This window comes from Xenopus laevis, chromosome 6S, assembly GCF_017654675.1.
Source record: "Xenopus laevis strain J_2021 chromosome 6S, Xenopus_laevis_v10.1, whole genome shotgun sequence".
In the NCBI taxonomy this organism is placed as follows: Eukaryota; Metazoa; Chordata; class Amphibia; order Anura; family Pipidae; genus Xenopus; species Xenopus laevis.
Window position 1 is genome coordinate 117,448,437 of NC_054382.1, and position 14,506 is coordinate 117,462,942.

Consider the following 14,506-nt stretch of genomic DNA (forward strand, 5'->3'; position numbering starts at 1 on the left):
CCCAAAAAATGGACCCACGCAGGACTCTAATTTGTGTTACATTTCCATTACAATATTGACAATTATTTTCCTTCACTTTTTCTAAATGTGCCAAAGCTTCATGTGGATGGGGGTGCCAAAAGTTATCTGAAAGACTGGAGGGTGGTTACGGCAAGAATATAAGCTCTGCATTACCTTATAACTAGAGTTTGCCATGTAACATCCTCTCTTGCAGCAGTACTACAGTACAGTCATTATGTCAGTATTTCTGAATTGCCCCCATGGAACATGAGCTGCTGCAGGATTGCCAATGAATTAGCCAAGGAATTAACCAATGCAACTTCTGCAGCACCACCATGGCAAGATGCCTCCTTAGCCTCCATGGTACTATATGGCAATACATATTAGTGTAACACTGGAGCACAACAAAGAACAGAATTTTTCAAGATATTCACTAAATATCTGGGGAAAATGAGCTTGTTTTTGTGCAGCCAGTGCCCTGCACAAGGTTGACTGAATTCGCCATTCTTAGTAAACCAGAAAAAAAAACACGATATCACAAAAGGTACTTTTGGCCACCAAAGTGGCTACACCACAACAAATGTAATTTTGGCAAAATAAAATAAAATGAGCAAATGCTAATTATAATCCAAACAGTCTCAGAACTGTCCAGCACTGCTCGGATCACACTGAAGGAGGCGCACGATGGATGGGTCACTCTTTGCCCCTTTGATGAATTCTTCCAATGAGAGTTTTCCTGTAATAGAGCGGAGAGATGGAGGTTATCTGTCCTGCCTTCAGAAAGGTCTTCCACCAGTAATTCTGACCCTGAGCAGTGTACACTGTGGTTCCCTGTTTCAGGTTACTGAATTTTCCGAGACATCAAACAAAATCCAGTTCATGCCCTCTACGTAATCCCTGCTTTGGCTGCTACCGTGTATTTTGGGTACATCATCTATGCTTTTTAATACTAAGCAAATGATTCAGGTATAAATTACTGAGCTAATACTTTGTATGTATGTATGTGGGCCCTGAGCCATCATTTTTACTCTGAATGTGCCATGGGGCAAAACCATTGTTTGGATAAAAAAAAAACCCTTTGATGTTTAGGCATGTGATTATATTTAGTGTGGATATAAACCAGTGTTGATTTTGTGGGTGGCGTACATTTGAAATAAGTGCCTGAATGCATGGTGCATTTTAATGATGGTCAACCTCACTGCACCCAGAAATAACCGCAATCACTTGGGATTAAACCTATGGCCCCTACTCCATGCTGAACCATATTCTGTCACATACACGGAGTGCCCAAATTTATCCCTTTTACTCCAAGCAAGTTGCAGTTAGACACATACCGTCTCGGTTGGTATCCATTTGCCGAAATATTTTCTCTGTCCTTTTCTCTGGTGTTGACTCATCCTCTGGCATTTTCATTACTGAAGAAACCATCTTATAGATTGCCTGCGCGGGGAGAAGAAAATAAATATGAAATTATGCAATCAAACCATGGCGGGAATTTCACAAAAAACGTTTCCAGTATGAAAAGGTCGATCTTAAAATGGCTATATTATACCCAGGGTACCTTCCTGTGGTTTTGAATTAGAAGATGCTAGAGTAGTAGCGTACACCAGCTGAAGGCAGGCCATGAGTTGTAACACCCATAAAGACCTTGTTGCATAAGTTCATTTAATCAATCTGTGTTGTGTTGTTTATCAATGAAACTTCAGGAATCATTTTTCCATGCATTCCTATTGTGCCATACAGCAGTGTAGAGATGATAACACACAATATAAATTTTTTGTGGTGATTGGTGGACCAGGCCAAGAATATTTTGGTGCACTGCTCATTAGCTCACCCCAATGTCTAAAGGTGGCGATACACTGAAAGATCCACTCGTTTATCGACATCTCTCCCCCGATATGCCCACCTTGAGGTGGGCGATATCTGGCTGATCCGATTGTGGGCCTTAGGGCCCAACTATTGGATCATAGCGATGGGTAAATGGGCGGTCGGATCGCATCAACGAGCAGATGGGGTCTGTGATCCGACTGAATTTTTAGTCCTGTCCGATCGTCATGATATCGATCGGGGAAGCCTGTCAGAGGGCCCCATACACGGGCGAATAAGCTGCCGACTCGGTCTGTGGGCAGCTTTTATCGGCCTGCGTATGGTCACCTTAAAGCAGGCATGTCTAAAGTGTGGCCCTGCCCTCAGCCTCCATCATGAAATTAATAATAATGCGGCCCCCCATCACAGTACGATCAGCAACCATATAGCCGTAGCAGTAATATTTGGGCACATGATTAGTGAAATGATCTGCCACTAGGTCTATACTGCTGCCTGTGTGCTGAAGGTGTTAGCCATAGACACGTACTGGCACGTAGAGACGCGCTGTTTTCGAATACTTCTTTAGGTGCCAATAGACGTGCTGACATGCCAGTAATAGACACGAATTGGCAAGTAGTGACGCCATACTTCTTTAGTTTACTGTACTAACACCTTCAGCACACAGGCAGCATTATAGACCAAGTGGCAGATCATTTCACTAATGTGCCCAAATATTACTGCTATGGCTACGGGATCCCTTTTTATATGAGTTAAATAATGTTAATGGTTCAAAGAATGTCAGGCTTGCCCCCCACACATTTTCACCTCACCAAATCTGGCCCTCGTTGCAAAAAGTTTGGACACCCCTGCCTTAAAGAGATACTGACACCAGACCCTAGGGCCCAACGATTGGATCATACCGATGGATAGACAGGTGGTGGGATTGCGGGACTGCATCAACGAACAGATGCGGTCCGTGATCTGATTGGATATTTAGTCCTGTCTGATCGTCATCTGCCCGACTTTCGGACAGATATCGATCGGGGAAGCCTGTCAGAGGGCCCTATACACGGGCCAATAAGCGGACGAATCGGTCAGTCCGTAGCTTTTATCTGCCCACATACGGTCACCTTAAAGAGATACTGACACCAGAAAATAACCTTTTTTTGTATTTGTCAAAACATTATCTTTGAATGCTATTTATAATTTTGCCATAAAAGTATTTGTCTGATGCTTTTACATTACCTTTCTTGCCCACATGTTCCTCTATGAGGGGGCTGCCATATTTGTGCAGCAGGAGCATTAGAAACTCTAAACGACAGGCTGATCAGGTTGACAAAACGGTCAGGTTTAGGAACTTCAACTAACAATTACTTACAAAATCAGAACTATCAGCGAAAAACAATCAACATGACCTATAGGTAACGTTTAATGTAGATTAATATTTTGCGAATAACATTTTTAGTGTCAGTATCACTTTAAGCCTAATGGCTGTTGCTAAGTATAGAACCCCTGCAACAAGCCTACCCACAGTTGATGTATACAGAAGAAGGAAGGTCCACCTCAAGAATCCAAAAGCAGCCCCATCACACACATTTACTAGCTACCATGAGTGAAAGGAGTCAGAAGGTTTACATAAAATTTGCTAAATATTAATCTACTATAACTAAAGGTTCATACATGTTGCATTCTAGGATATAACGCTCACAGCATGCTGGGAAAAACATGGTTGTGCAACACAAATGTTAGCTCCAGTTCTAAGGGTAAGGGCTCACACAAAGATTCCTGGAGATTTAGTCGTCTGGTGATAAAGCGCCTCTTCTTCGGGGAGACTAATCTCCCCGGACTGCTGGGTAAATTGCAATGTAAATTGCGGACGGGAAGGCCTCAGATCGCTTCGTTTTTTGAATTCGCCCGAAGTTTCTTTCTGAGGCATTGCCTTCCCGCCGGCGATTTACATTCTAGTTGCCGGGAGGCAGTTTGGGGAGATTAGTCGTCGCTGGGCAACTAATCTCCCGAATCTGAGCGTGTGCCTCTGCCCTAAAACAGTGATATAAATAACAACAGCGATTTACACAAATGATAAACAAATAAACTTTGATGTGCTTATTTTGATTATTTTTTACAGAGTAGGATTTTAGAACAGGAAAGGAAAAGTTAACCCACTCAGAATTGAGGATGCTTGATATACAGATTCCAGCAGAAGCAAAGGGGCCCCTAACAGCAAAGCCTCTTTTACCATATTTATACACATATTTTCACTGCTATGCAGAAGGATACAAGGCCACCACATAACCATAATAACCAACCCTAATTCACAAGCGACAGCTGATGTACCCTAGAATAGCTGCACAGCTCACAGGGGAAATTAAAGCATCAATACAAAAGATAAAGGGGGAAAAAGAGGAAATATAAACAGCAATTAGGCATTGTGTTTGTCCATTGTTCCATGCTTTCATTTAAATACTATTTTTGGCATAAAGAGTGGGATTATATACATTCCTTCAAGGTGATTTATTGAATAATTTCCATTTGTCTATTTCTGCACTAGCTGAAACGAAACACGCCATAAGCCTTAGGCTGCTTTATGCAGCTGATCTATGCATGGATCAGAGACATACCGTATATACTCGAGTATAAGCCGAGTTTTTCAGCACCCAAAATCTGCTGAAAAAGTCTACCTCGGCTTATACTCGAGTCAGTATAAAAGTTACCTAGCTAGGTACATGGGCGTCCACAGAGGAGGCAGTGCCGCTTCCCCCTTTCCCGGCCGGATCTTCCACTAGCTGCCCCGTCCTCCCAGTGCGCCACTACCTGGTCCTGGACTGTCAGATATTTCGCGTGTGCGCACTAGCGGTGCGCTGCACACTGAAGCGCATGCAGGGGAAACAGAATGCCAGAGCCCTCCCTTTCCGACTAGCTAGTTCCGGTCTTCTGCCTCCATGGCTCGGTTGCTCCCCGTCCTCCTCACACTGCTTCTTTGCGGCTACGTGCGGCCCATCTCTTTTTCGCTGCTGCCCAACAGCCGCAGCAGCCAAGTGCGGCTAAAGGTAAGACAGTAGAGGAAACAGATGGGGCGGGGACGTAATTTGTTTGTCCACAGAACGAGCCGCGAGCCTGTATAGGAAGGAGGCTGCTGATGTAAGTAGCGATGTGAGTGACAGCATGGAAGGTTGCCCACATATGGCCTGGTGTGGCTACTCGTTGAATGGCGTGAGCCTCTGCCAAAGGAGAGACAATGCCCATTATTGCCCTGTGAGTGGTACCCGGGGAAATGGAAGATTTCTTTTTGAGGAACATTGCAAGGGGTGGATAAATGTCATTGCTGCGTGTGGATGCTGTGACATCGCATTGAACACATTGTTTGTTGTTATAATGTATAAAGGCACAGAGTGTTCTCAGAACTGCACTGTTTTTGGATCTGGTTAAAATAAAAACGTCCGACCTAGTTATTTGTCGCTTCATCTGCACAGTTTTATATAGCAAGTATATAGTATAGGTATGCAATGGAACAGGTTGATCTGTCATTTTTCACCCTCGGCTTATACTCGAGTCAATAAGTTTTCCCAGTTTTTGTAGGTAAAATTAGGTACCTCGGCTTATACACGGGTCGGCTTATACACGAGTATATACGGTACTCATCTTTCTACGACCAAACATACAGAAGTAGCAATTGTTGAATGTAACAGGTTGTTCGGTATTCGGCCGAATCTTTCACCAAGGATTTGGCTGAATCCCAAATTGTGGATTCGGTGCATCCCTAGTTGGAAGTTTGTGGGACTCCATGTAACACAGATGTGCAGCAGTTCTCAAAAAAACTGATTATACAACATTAGTTCATTGATTTGTAAAATGATTTCCTTTTTCTCTGTAATAATTAAATAGAATCTTATACCTGATCCAAACTAAGATATAATAAATCCTTATTGGAGGAAAAAAACAATTCTGTTAGGTTTAAAGTGATACTGTCATGGGGAAAACATTTTTTTTCAAAATGAATCAGTTAATAGTGCTGCTCCAGCAGAATTCTGCACTAAAATCCATTTCTCAAAAGAGCAAACAGATTTTTTTATATTCAATTTTGAAATCTGACATGGGGCTAGACATTTTGTCAATTTCCCAGCTGCCCCTGGTCATTTGACTTGTGCCTGCACTTTAGGAGAGAAATGCTTTCTGGCAGGCTGCTGTTTTTCCTTCTCAATGTAACTGAATGTGTCTCAGTGGGACATGGGTTTTTACTATTGAGTGTTGTTCTTAGATCTACCAGGCAGCTGTTATCTTGTGTTAGGGAGCTGTTATCTGGTTACCTTCCCATTGTTCTTTTGTTTGCCTGCTGGGGGGAAAAAGGGAGGGGGTGATATCACTCCAACTTGCAGTACAGCAGTAAAGAGTGATTGAAGTTTATCAGAGCACAAGTCACATGACTTGGGGCAGCTGGGAAATTGACAATATGTCTAGTCCCATGTCAGATTTCAAATCAAATCTGAATATAAAAAAATCTGTTTGAGAAATGGATTTCAGTGCAGAATTCTGATGGATCAGCACAATTAACGGATTCATTTTGAAAAAATTTTTTTTACCCATGACAGTATCCCTTTGATGTTTAAATTATTTTTAGTAGCCTTTAGGTATGGAGATTCAAATTACAGAAAGACTCCTTCTTCCGGAAAACCAGAGCATTCTGAATAAGAGGTCCCAAATCTGTGCTGACTATAGAAGTACTTTTTTAAAAAAAGTACACTCAGCCTAATATTGCCTTTTATTCACTTTCTGTAAAGGAATAACACACATTTTATACATTTTTCTTAAGATTTTCATAGATTCCATTTTATCCAAATTTTTAAAATGATTTCCTTTTTTCTCTGCAATAATAAAACAGTACCGTGTACTTGATCTAAACTAAGAAGCAAAACCATTCTATTGAGTTTAAATGTTTACAAGATTTTCTAGTAGATTTAAAGGGCATGTAAAGGCAAAATAATAAAATCCCATTTTTACTTTCTTTAATGAAAAAGAAACCTATCTCCAATATACTTTAATTAAAAAATGTGTACTGTTTTTATAAGAAACCTGACTGTATGCAGTGAAATTCTCCCTTCATTTACTGCTGTGGATAGGAATTGTCAGATGGTCCCTAACTGCTGAGCAGGGAAACAATCATACTTATGAACAGCAGGGGGAGCCCCCCGCCTTACTTTCCAGCCATGCAGAACTCAAGCAGCTTTGTTTATGACGATCCCTAAGCAGCCCAGACCACACTGAGCATGCGCACAGTCTTAGTCTTGCAAAGATATATAACAAAGTTACAATATGGTGACCCCCTGTAGCCAACTTTGAAAGCATAAATTATTTGTTTGATTAGGCTTGTGGTGCTGTAAGTTCATGTTTATATTTAATATACAAAATACAGCATTTCTAGCCTTATTCTATTTTAGACTTTACATGCCCTTTAAGGTATGAAGATCCAAATTTACAGAAAGATCCGTTATCCAGGTTCGGAGCATTCTGTATAACAGGTCCCATACCTGTATAAGGATTTTGAGCTTTATTCACTTCACTTTGACAAAGCCTGTGATATGCAGGTGAAACGCGCGTCAGGCGCATTTTAGAATTGTTAGGCAGGGGGGCTGAATCTACAAAGAATCTTTGGGCTACCGCTTCACAGCAGAAACGGGTGGGAAGCTCTGTGGGTGAAGGGGTGGGTTCTCGACTGTGATTTTGTGGCTGGGATAGAATCTTAACCTCCATTTAAATCTAAAACTAATTGAATACGGCTACTTTGGTTGTTTATCTTTGGGCTACCGCTTCACAGCAGAAACGGGTGGGAAGCTCTGTGGGTGAAGGGGTGGGTTCTCGACGGTGATTTTGTGGCTGGGATAGAATCTTTACCTCCATTTAAATCTAAAACTAATTGAATACGGCTACTTTGGTTGTTTACTTTGGAAAAGGGGAGGGGGCGCTTGAGGGTGAAGGGGTGGTGCACCAGACCTGATTGCGCTTTGTGTTAATCCCTATCTCAGTCTATGGCTTATTAACTGAACTCTGCTGCCTACCAGCACTCGCATGCCAGGGTTGGCAGTTTATGTATTTAGTTTACCTGATTTAATTCAGGGTTAATCGACATACAGCCATAATACACTGGCTTCTCTCTCTTTGGCTATGGGAGGGTGTACTTGAGGGTGAAGGGGTGGTGGATATTTTAAGGCCTAAAAGCCATCATACAAGGTTTACCCCGACTTATGGCTGTTAAATGATTGTATGTGACTTACCAGTATTTACATTTGTAGGCTCGTGCGTTACTCTTTGACACACCCACTGTATGCTGTGTACTTTTTTGCCCATTTGAATTCGGGTTCTTTGCCTCCCTGTCCCTAACCTTATTTTAAACGCTCCTCTGGACTTACGGTTTTAATTTATTTATTAAAAGTTAAGTTTTATTGTTCCTTGAGTCCTCGGATTTAAAGATGGGGTGGTGCAACTTTAAGGGTTAATCTTTTTCTCTTTTGTGCTACACTTTATTAAACACACTGCTATTATTCACACAACTGTATATGCTGAAATAAATGAAACAGACACAAAACATTAGAATATCATGGTGAGCCTCCCAAAGGCAGGAGAACAGTTTTAGTATGCCTAGAACTCTGGTGAAGGAATCTTCCATCAAGTGTTCTCTCTTCCTCTAGTCATGGTAAACAAATATCAGGAAACTTGGCCTGCTCAGCATTTTAAGCACGGAGCATGACAGTTTAATTGGCTTCTATACAGAGTGAATGTGTTAATTATGCTCTTGCTAAGCACAACCCTAGTTTCTCTGAAGGCATTCATTATTATTTGCATTATTTTGGCCCTACCTAATATGTTCTTGTTTCGGTATTGCTGGCAACCGTCTAGCTATCCAGTAGACAGCACAGATACAGAAGATTAAAGCAACATTAACACCAACAAATAAACATGTTTTAGGGCTTTAGCACACGAGCAGATTCAGGAGATTTAGTCGCCTGGCGACTAATCTCCTCTTTTTCACGGGCGACAATCTCCCCGAACTGCCTTCTCCCTGCCAAAATGGAAAATCGCCTGCGGTAATGCACTGGTGTCGCTTTGATTTCCGAAGTCGCCCGAAGTTGCCTCACGAGGAAACTTCGGGTGACTTCGGAAATCGAAGAGCCGCGAGTGCATTGCCGCAGGTGATTTTTCATTTTAGCAGACGGAAGGAAGGGGGAAGGCAGTTCACCCCGAAGAAGAGGCGATTAGACGCCAGACAACTAAATCTCCCTGAATCTGCCCGTGTGCTAAAGCCCTTAAAGCAATTAAAATAATGTACTGTTGCATTGCACTGGTAAAAGTTGTGTGTCTACTATAGTTTATATGATTAGGCTACTGTGTAGCCACGGGAGCAGCCATTTAAGCTGAAATAGGAGAAAAGGCACAGGCTACTTAACAGATAACAGATACTTAAAGTAAATAAGTAAAGAAATACAATGGTATTCTGCAGGCTGCATCTGTTATCTGCTATGCAACCTGAGCTTTGAATGACTGCCCCAAGGCCACACAGTAGCTTGTTCTAATAAACTATAGTAGTACTTATCTGTTAACTACTGTGTATCCTGTACTTGAATGGCTGCCCCCATGGATACACAGCAGCTTGTTCATATAAACCATAGTGGTGTTTCTGAAGCAAACACACCAGTTTTACCAGCGCAAGGAAACAGCACATTATATTTTAATTACTTTTTTTGGTGGTACTGTTCCTTTATTGAAGCTGCGCTTTTAAGAAAAATGACACACTCCAAAAGGACCAACTTTCAGTTCACACTTCAACCTTTCTTTAATCAAGTGTTTGACATTGTGATAGTATTTGAATGACAAATGGAACAGGGCGACCGTTTTGAAATAAAAATAACAAGGTGGTATAAAGGTTTATTGGCTAATAAGATAAGCATAGCAAGCGTTCAGAACATTTTAGTTCCCTTTTCAAGCTGATTACAATGAAGCTGTGGTGTTTTCTGGTGCATATATATATATATATATATATATAATAATTTCCTGGAGTGCCCGCACCTCTGACAGACGTTGATTGGAGGTGCTTGATCCGCGGATCCTTCATCACCTATATATATATATATATATTTATTATGTCAGTACAGTGAACGCACTCCTCCCGGATTCAATTCTGATGATGGTGGTGCGTTGGTCAAAGTTTCATTTTACAATCCAGTAAATACATCCAATATATATATGGATGTTTTAAATGCTCAGGTTGCACTACCTGTCGTAACATGGTAACAGGGGAGAGTTTTAGACATGGAAAAAAAATAAAAGAATCAGACAACGCATTACATGCACCAGTACACATGTGGTGTATATTATTAATTACTCCTGAGGGCTTACCTATATAGGTAAGGTAAGACTCAAAATACACTCAGGGAGCCTATGGGAAACAGATATTCCCCTTTATAAGCATTATTTACAAAAAGATCACACTCCCCCCACTTTCTGCTTTATGGGTATTGATCTGGTGGACGAACCCAAAAGAGGAGGAGATTGGTCAGAAATGCTGCTACAGCGTGAAACCTACTGGATTCAGACATTGAATACTGTGTCCCCAATGGGTCTTAACGAGTATTGCTCTTTTTCATTGTTTTTAGAAACTCGATAATATTAATATTAATATTTATAGGTGATTTTAACACATATTGATATGAATCTGATACATGAATTGTATGGTGAATTTATTATATATATTGCTTCTATTGTATGTTTAGGTAATACACTGTGGATAACTGAGCATTCTGGGAAAACTATGCCTGACTTTTGAACTTGGTCACATGGTGGGGGTGTGGACATTGGGCGTGGTTTGGGGTGAGTGTGTATTTATTCTCTGGTTTGTATAGCATATGCTATCTTGACAAAGGCCCCAGCGAGGGCCAAAACGTTGATCAAAAGTTTTTTCTATATAAAAGTCCCTGTGTGCAACAGCATCTCTCCAATTTTGTCTATATACATACACACACACACATATATATATATATATATATATATATATATATATAAAATATACATATAGACAAATACAAGAGTCCTCTGCACTCAACCCATTATCAATATATTTAAGACAGAGACATTTTGTGCATACTGCTACTGAAAAATGCCTTACCCTTTAAACAACACAGGGATTGTTTGTCCATATATTGCAATATATTTAAGCTGGCCAACTACGTCAAAGTCATCCCATATCTGGCCAGTCCTATGCTCAATTTTCATCTGATTTATTAAGAATTCTATTGCTGTTCTTGTATTTGTCTATATGTATTTTGTGGTCACAGCCTCACTATATATATATATATATATATATATATATATATATATATATATATATATATATATATATATATATATACAACAATGTAAAATGAGGGAAAACTTAAAATCAGGGTATGTAAAATGTGGGGTTCTACTATATATATTTATACACACACATACACACCATTCAGCTCATAGGTCAAATGATATCAATCGGTGTGTAAGGTGTAAAAGTAATTTGGAATAAATTGTAAATTGTTGAATAAAATAAATTTCATATGTTAAATGTAGACATTTTTGGATATAAAAAAAAATGGAACCAAGAATAGGATGTGCCTCATAACACCATGTTTCCCAGGTTACTATGCTGAATGATAAATCATGAAGAGTGCCAAGATGAGTTTTTGTGTTTAGAAGGCCTGCGTTATACTGCTGTTTCCTTCTCAAGAATCGTTGTGCTGCTAATTAGTACCTGCCTTCCAATGCTTCAGACATCAAAAACCTGGGCTCTTATAGATAGAGAGCCAACCCAATCTCCATACTGCAGCAAGATAAAACACTTGTGACGTCACCCCCTTTTTAACCAATTTCCTTGGAAGAGGAGTTGAAAAGGAATGAAGATATGTATGAATGCCAAACATTATGTAAACAATACTGAGGTTTTATTCTAGCAGAGATCAAAGAGAGAAAGACTTGGTTATAATGGCTAATGCGGCGATGGAAGTGTTATGGTGGCCTAACCCTGGCATCCCTGCTTGAAAGCTTCCATTCTTTTACGTGCAATGATAATTACAGTAATATCCGAGAGTAGTTTGATTCACGGGAGGAGGGGGTCATTGTTCCACTGTATAGAGCACTGGTAAGGCCCCATCTAGAATATGCCGTACAGTTTTGGTCTCCATCACTCAAACAGGACATTATTGTATTAGAGAGGGTACAGAGAAGGGCAACTAAGCTGGTAAAAGGTATTGAAAATCTTAGCTATGAGGAAAGACTGGCCAAATTGGAGATGTTCTTGCTGGAGAAGAGGCGCTTAAGGGGTGATATGATAACTATGTATAAATATATAAGGGGATCATATAATAATCTCTCTAATGCTTTATTTACCAGTAGGTCTTTCCAGCTGACACGAGGTCACCCATTCCGATTAGAAGAAAAGAGGTTCCGCCTAAATATTCGGAAGGGGTTTGTTACAGTGAGAGCTGTGAAGATGTGGAATTCTCTCCATGAATCAGTGGTACAGGCTGATACATAACATAGCTTTAGGGTAATGGCGCACCTGGAGATTCGGGGAGATTTAGTCGCTCGGCGACTAATCGCCTCTTCTTTGGGACGACTAACATCCATGTCTTCCGTCTGCTTCAATGAAAAAACACCTACGCCAATGCACTCGCACCGCTTCGATTTCCGAAGTCGACCAAAGTTTACTTGTAAGGAAAATTGGCGGCGACTTCGGAAATCGAAGCGCCGCTTTGGAAATCTCCAGGTGTGCCCTTACCCGTAAGAAGGGGTTGTTCACCTGTGAGATAACTTTTAGTATGATGTAGAGAGTGTTATTCTGAATCAATTTGCAATTGTTTTTTTTTTTTTTACTTATTAGTTATTTAGCTTTTTATTCAGCAGCTCTTTAATTTGCATGTTAAGCAATCTAGTAGCTAGGGTCCAAATTACCCTAGCAACTATGCATTGATTTGCATAAGAGACTGGGATATGAATAGGAGAGGCCTGAATAGAAAGATGAGTAATAAAAAGTAGCAATAACAATACATTTGTAGCCTTAGAGCGTTTGCGTTTTAGAAGGGGTCAGCGACGCCCATTTGAAATCTGCAAAGAGTCAGAAGAAAAAGGCAAATAATTATAAAACTATAAAGAATAAATAATGAAAACCAATTGAAGTTGCTTAGAATTGGCCATTCTATAACATACTACTAAGTTACCTTAAAGGTGAACCACCCCTTTGAGAAGGGGTTGGATGGTGTTTAACAAGTGAGGGAATACAGGGTTATGGGAGATAGCTCATAGTACAAGTTGATCCAGGGACTAGTCTATGTCATTTTGAAGTAAGGAAGGATTTTTTTCCCCCTCTGAGGCAAATTTGAGAGGCTTCAGATGGAGTTTTTTGCCTTCCTCTGGATCAACTGGCAGTTAGGCAGGTTAAAATAGAGTTAAACGGTTGAACTTGATGGATGTGTCTCTTTTTTCAACCTAACTTACTATGTTAGTTTGCCTGATATATACAGCTGTATAATACAGATAGGAAGGACAACCGGCACATTCATGATTAGTAGTAGTTCTAACATGAACAGAGACTGAGAGTCCGATGTTGTTTGGTATATGCACTAAAATATAGAAGACACTGGAAGCAGGAAACAGACAGCAAAATGTTAGCCCTTAATCTATCACTGACACAGAAGCCTCTCCAGCACCGGAAAGAACTCAAAATATATGGATTGTCTAACTACTACACACAAGCTCAAGAAGCTTTTTCTTTTAAGATGGACACCAACTAAAGAGTGACTAGATGGCTACATTAAAGGCTCATTTAAAACAATATTTTGGTACAATGGTCATCACTCCTTAGCAGAATGTATGACAACATATATGAGACAATCATTAAGTGTATGAAAGCAGAAATCAATAAATGTATGACAGCTATTGTATTTCCAGCACAATTTTGCTTAGTACAGTGAAATACATCTGCTGGCAAAGCTGCATGGTCTATAATAAGAAAGAGTAACACTATGGTTTTGCCACTGAAGTGGAACATTCCATTAACATGTCTTTTCAAAAGATGATCCCATGTATTTTTGGGTTGAAGGCATCCTGCATGAGTGGTGAAAGGCAGTTTCCAGTTAAAGTCTTTGGGGGCAAGATAGGTGGTTGGAGTGACTGGATGTGTAACATAATAGCCAGAACACTACTTCCTGCTTTTCAGCTCTCTTGGTTACCACTGATTGGTTACCAGGCAGTAACCAATTAGTGACTTGAGGGGGAGGGCCCATGGGTCATAACTGTTGCTTTAAATCTGAGCTGAATGCTGAGGATCAATTGCAAACTCACTGAACAGTTATGTCCCATGTGGACCCCCCTTATAGTCACTGACTAACTCAGAGTTAGAGAGCTGAAAAGCAGGAAGTTGTGTTCTGGCTATTATGTTAGACATGCAGTTACTCCAGCCTTTACAAATTACAATTTTGCATAACTAACTATATAAGAAACATTTTTTATTTCACACAGCTTATCTATTTACCCAGGTTTTATTTTTTTATAATGAACAATTCCTTCAAGGGTTTTATATAGGATCCAAGACAATCAACTCCCCCAAAATTGGGGGAACCAGTCAATTTAAGACTCCCTGCAGGGAAATAAAGGCGGTTTTTAGGCCAAATGACAAGTCATA

At 40.3% G+C, this 14,506-nt stretch overlaps 1 protein-coding gene across 3 annotated transcripts in view; it reads right to left on the reverse strand.

Moving 5' to 3' along the window:
• Nucleotides 1–545: 545 nt before the first annotated feature.
• The window catches only part of ncald.S (neurocalcin delta S homeolog), a 69,564-nt gene continuing 55,603 nt past the window's right edge, over nucleotides 546–14,506 (reverse strand). For all 3 annotated transcript variants that reach the window (XM_018223892.2, XM_018223891.2, XM_041567949.1), the window contains 2 exons: nucleotides 1,335–1,440; nucleotides 546–736 (listed from right to left, as the gene is read on the reverse strand). In XM_018223892.2, the coding sequence (XP_018079381.1) occupies nucleotides 639–736; nucleotides 1,335–1,440 (204 nt within the window). In that variant the 3' untranslated portion in view covers nucleotides 546–638. The remainder of the gene's footprint in view (nucleotides 737–1,334; nucleotides 1,441–14,506) is intronic.